The sequence below is a fragment of the Thunnus albacares genome, chromosome 10, assembly GCF_914725855.1.
Source record: "Thunnus albacares chromosome 10, fThuAlb1.1, whole genome shotgun sequence".
Taxonomy (NCBI): Eukaryota; Metazoa; Chordata; class Actinopteri; order Scombriformes; family Scombridae; genus Thunnus; species Thunnus albacares.
The window spans coordinates 14,931,635-14,935,568 of NC_058115.1; the positions used below are offsets into that span (position 1 = coordinate 14,931,635).

Sequence of the window (3,934 nt, forward strand, 5' to 3'; positions counted from 1 at the left end):
CTGCTTTTCCATCAAGCCTTGATTTAATTTGCTCTATTAAGTGCAAGGTAGCAGTTTCGGTGGGATGATTTGCTCTAAAGCTGAACTGCATGTGATGTAGACCAAAATTGCTTGTGCTAAGAAAAGTTGTTAATCGTTCAGCAGCAATTTTCTCTGCAACCTTTGAGTGCTGGCAGTATGCTTATTGGTCTATAATTGCTGGCTTCAAGGTGGTTTAAATATAGGTTTACAATGGCACATTTCCAGTTATCAGGGTGTTATCAGCTGTGTTTAAAAGCCAAGTTAATTAAGTGAGCAATGGGAGGAGTTAGAGTATCTTTGTCTGATTTAACAAGCATGGTGTCAAATTGGAAAGCATCTCTTCTTTTGGAACTTTTTAAGGAGCTGATGATCTTGTTTAATTGTATCTCAGTGGTCTCTGCCAGCTCAAAAACCTGGCCTGTAGTATTTATAAGAACAATATCCAATTCCCTTTTTGTTATTTTTTTTACTTAACTCATATGCAGACTCAAGGAAAGATATTAAAGACATAAGCAATAAAAAGATTATCTTCGATTAACTCTATATATGCTTTGAGCTGAAAATCTCCCAAAAACTTTGGGTCCCCCCGGTAAGATTATCAATATTGTTCCAGATCAGTTTAATGTTTCCTTTTGCCTCATTAATTATGTTTGAGATAAAAACAATATTTGGATAATCTCACCTCTTGGATAACGTTGTTCCTCAGACATTTATAAATCTGCATATCAGTGTCTCATCCAGCTTTCATTGCTTTCCTCAGTACTGCATCTCTTGACTTCATCAGTTTCCACAGGCTTTCATTAAACCAGGGTAGGTTTTTCTGGACCCTTACAGTAAATCTTTCCCTAACAGAATTAATTCTGTGTTACAGCCACCATCCAGATCATCAGAAGATATACATCATCCCATTTCAAACTAGCAATTTCATTGTCAAATTCATCTTGCTTAGTTTTAAGAATGCCATGAAAGATGTTGATCTTAGTGGTCGCAGTATTCTTAAATCTATTTTTTTGTCATTTTTCCCACAAATAGAGTTAGATTGTGATCAGATAAGCCAGTAATCAAATTATAACTTTTGGTTATTCTTGACAGTTTGTTACTGAATAACTATTTGTGTACTAGAGAGTTTTGCAATCCTTGTTGAGCCTTTGACTAATTGTTCTAGGTAGAATTTCTCTGTAGTCTTTTCATCTTTTTTCAAGATTTTAATCAAGTTGATCATAGAATGTGTCATTTGCTGAAGGGGGCCTGTATACACCTATGATATTAAATGACATTTGTTTAGACAAAAGTATTTTCAACCTGGCATATTCTAGAGTGTCAGCCACAACAGAACATGTTCACATTTTCTGCCATTTTTACATATATTAGCACACCCCACCTCTTCCTTCAGTACTCTCCTATCTGAAACTGTTGTGGTTTGCAGTGTGGACCCAAATGCAGACACAGACTAGAGTGACGTTAAACGAAGTAAGGCTTTATTGCCAGGGAAGTTGGGGGGGAGTTGAGGTGGATGGAGTGGGGATGAAGCAGGCTGAGGCCGAGGACTGGAGGGCTGAGAGGGGTGAGGGAGAATGGCAAGGGCAGGCAGGAGGGAGTAGGTGGTAGGGGGCCCCAGAGCAGGCAAGCTGGCAGGCAGGCAGGTAATGGTCCAGGAGCACTGGATAGAGAAAAAGCAGTTAGTAACAAGTCCAAACTTTGAGAAATCACTAAATATGCCTTAACGAATAACTTAACGAAGAGTCTTTGGAGCACCTGTCTGACATGCTGGGTGTGTTCCTCCAAGTCCCGGGAGAAGATGAGAATGTCATCCAGGTGAACAAACACAGAACGATTGAGAAAGTCCCGAAGGACATCATTGACCAGTGCCTGGAAGACAGCGGGGGTATTGGTGAGACTGAAGTGCATGACGAGATATTCAAAGTGGCCAAGGGGAGTGTTAAAGGCAGTTTTCCATTCATCTCCTTCTTTAATCCTGACAAGGTGATAGGCATTTCTGAGGTCCAGTTTCGAAAAGATGGTGGCTCCCTGAAGGGGCTCAAAAGTGGAACTGATAAGGGGCAGAGGGTACTTGTTCTTGATGGTGATTTTATTGAGTCCACGATAATCAATACAAGGGCGAAGGGTCTTATCTTTCTTAGAAACAAAGGAAAAACCTGCACCAACGGGCACGACCTAGCTGCATAGGTTCCTCTTCCGCTGGGGGCAGGGCTAGAGGTCAAGGCACTGCACGGGAAGCAGGCACAGGCCCAGGACTCGCTCTCGTGAGAGGTGGAGGGGTAGGGCGAGAAGAAAACAAAGATGGACGGCTGTCTCTCTCCCTACGGCGCTCCCGCAATCGATTGTCTAGTCTAATGGCCAATGGGATTAATTCATCTAGGCTAGTGGACTCATCCCTAGCTGCTAGCTCATCTTTAACTGTGTCACTGAGCCCGCTTAAAAAAAACCCCTGAAGAGCCTCGTCATTCCACCCTGACTCAGTCGCTAAAGTCCTAAACTCAACTGAAAACTCTGCTACACTGTGGGAACCCTGATGAAGTGACAAAAGACGCTTACTGGTGTCTCTACCCCTGACAGGATGATCAAAAACTTTCTTCATTTCTGCAACAAAGTTATCATAGGAAGAAGTAATGGACAGTGAGCTATCCCAAACTGCCGCTCCCCAAGCTTTAGCCCTCCCCGTAAGCAACCCTACAACGTAAGCTACTTTGGACTTATCTGTGGAGTAAGTCTGAGGCTGCTGCTCAAACGCGAGGGAGCACTGAAGCAAAAAGGACCTGCATGTCCCCAGATCTCCATCGTAGCGCTCAGGCGCAGGAACATGAGGTTCTCTTGGCACGTAAGCAGGCATATCAGAAGGTGGAGTGGGAGCTGGGGGTCCAGAGGCAGATGGGGAGTGATGTGTGGGGGCAGGGTTGAGCTGGCTCTCAATCTGGGCCACATTGGCTGTGAGGCCCCTTAAAGTCTCCACAATACCTCTAAGAACCTGGTCATGCTGATGAGCTGATTGCAGCCAGGAGTGTGGAGCTGGGAGCCAGGAGAGCCACGCCCAGGCCAACACACACACACACACACACACACACACACACACACACACACACACCCACAGCCACAACATGGGACAGGGGAGCACTGGAAACACAGGGAAGGGGAAAAAACAGGGAAACACTAGGGAATCTTCAGGTACCATAACGGAAACATTCATATCCTGGTACCATAAATACACTAATGGGAGCTGATTCTTTCAGCCATGTCTCAGAAATACACAGGAAGTCCAGATTTGAGTTATACAATAATTTTATTACCTGATTGCTCTTTGAAACAATACTTATGACATCAGAGAACAGGGTGGCTCTGGGCAGAGAGGAGGTGATCATATCAGAGTTAATCCTGACAGTGATGTTGGAGCTACATGGTCTGAGCCCAGTAGATAGTGTGTTGGTGTGCGAGGTGGAACCATTGTGGTAGGGACTAGGACCAGGGGAACAGAAGTGATGCACAGCACTGGACCGATGAATAGTAACATTGTGGTGACATGATGTGCAGGTGGACATGGGTGCACGTGGATGGCAAATGTTGTATGCCAGGTTGGCAGAAAGCACCCTTGCACCAGCTCTGTTCAAGTGGAGACCATCTGCACTGAAAAGATGTCCCCATTCTCAGAGGAGATTGAAGTTATCAACAAAGCACATGCCGTAGGAGTTGCATACAGACGACAGCCAGCTGCTGAGCCTGAGAAGGCAACTTAAACACCCCACTCCGGGTGAAAGAGGGGGTCAGCCCAGAGACATAGGCTCTGCTGTGGGACTGTGTAAGGATGTTGAAAAGATTTATGAAGTAACGTTTTAACAGTTTGGGCTGTTGTTTTTTAATGTCATTCGTACCCACATGTATGACTCTCATATTTCTGACT

The 3,934-nt window shown here is 44.5% G+C and overlaps 1 protein-coding gene across 1 annotated transcript; it reads right to left on the reverse strand.

Moving 5' to 3' along the window:
- Positions 1-1,482: 1,482 nt before the first annotated feature.
- LOC122990974 lies at positions 1,483-3,575 on the reverse strand. Its single transcript, XM_044364564.1, has 5 exons — positions 3,327-3,575; positions 3,129-3,153; positions 2,354-3,024; positions 1,777-2,321; positions 1,483-1,681 (listed from the first exon to the last, which is right to left on the reverse strand). The coding sequence occupies exons 1-5, from the start codon at positions 3,573-3,575 to the stop codon at positions 1,483-1,485; spliced, it is 1,689 nt and encodes a 562-aa protein (XP_044220499.1).
- Between the last annotated feature and the right edge of the window lie 359 nt (positions 3,576-3,934).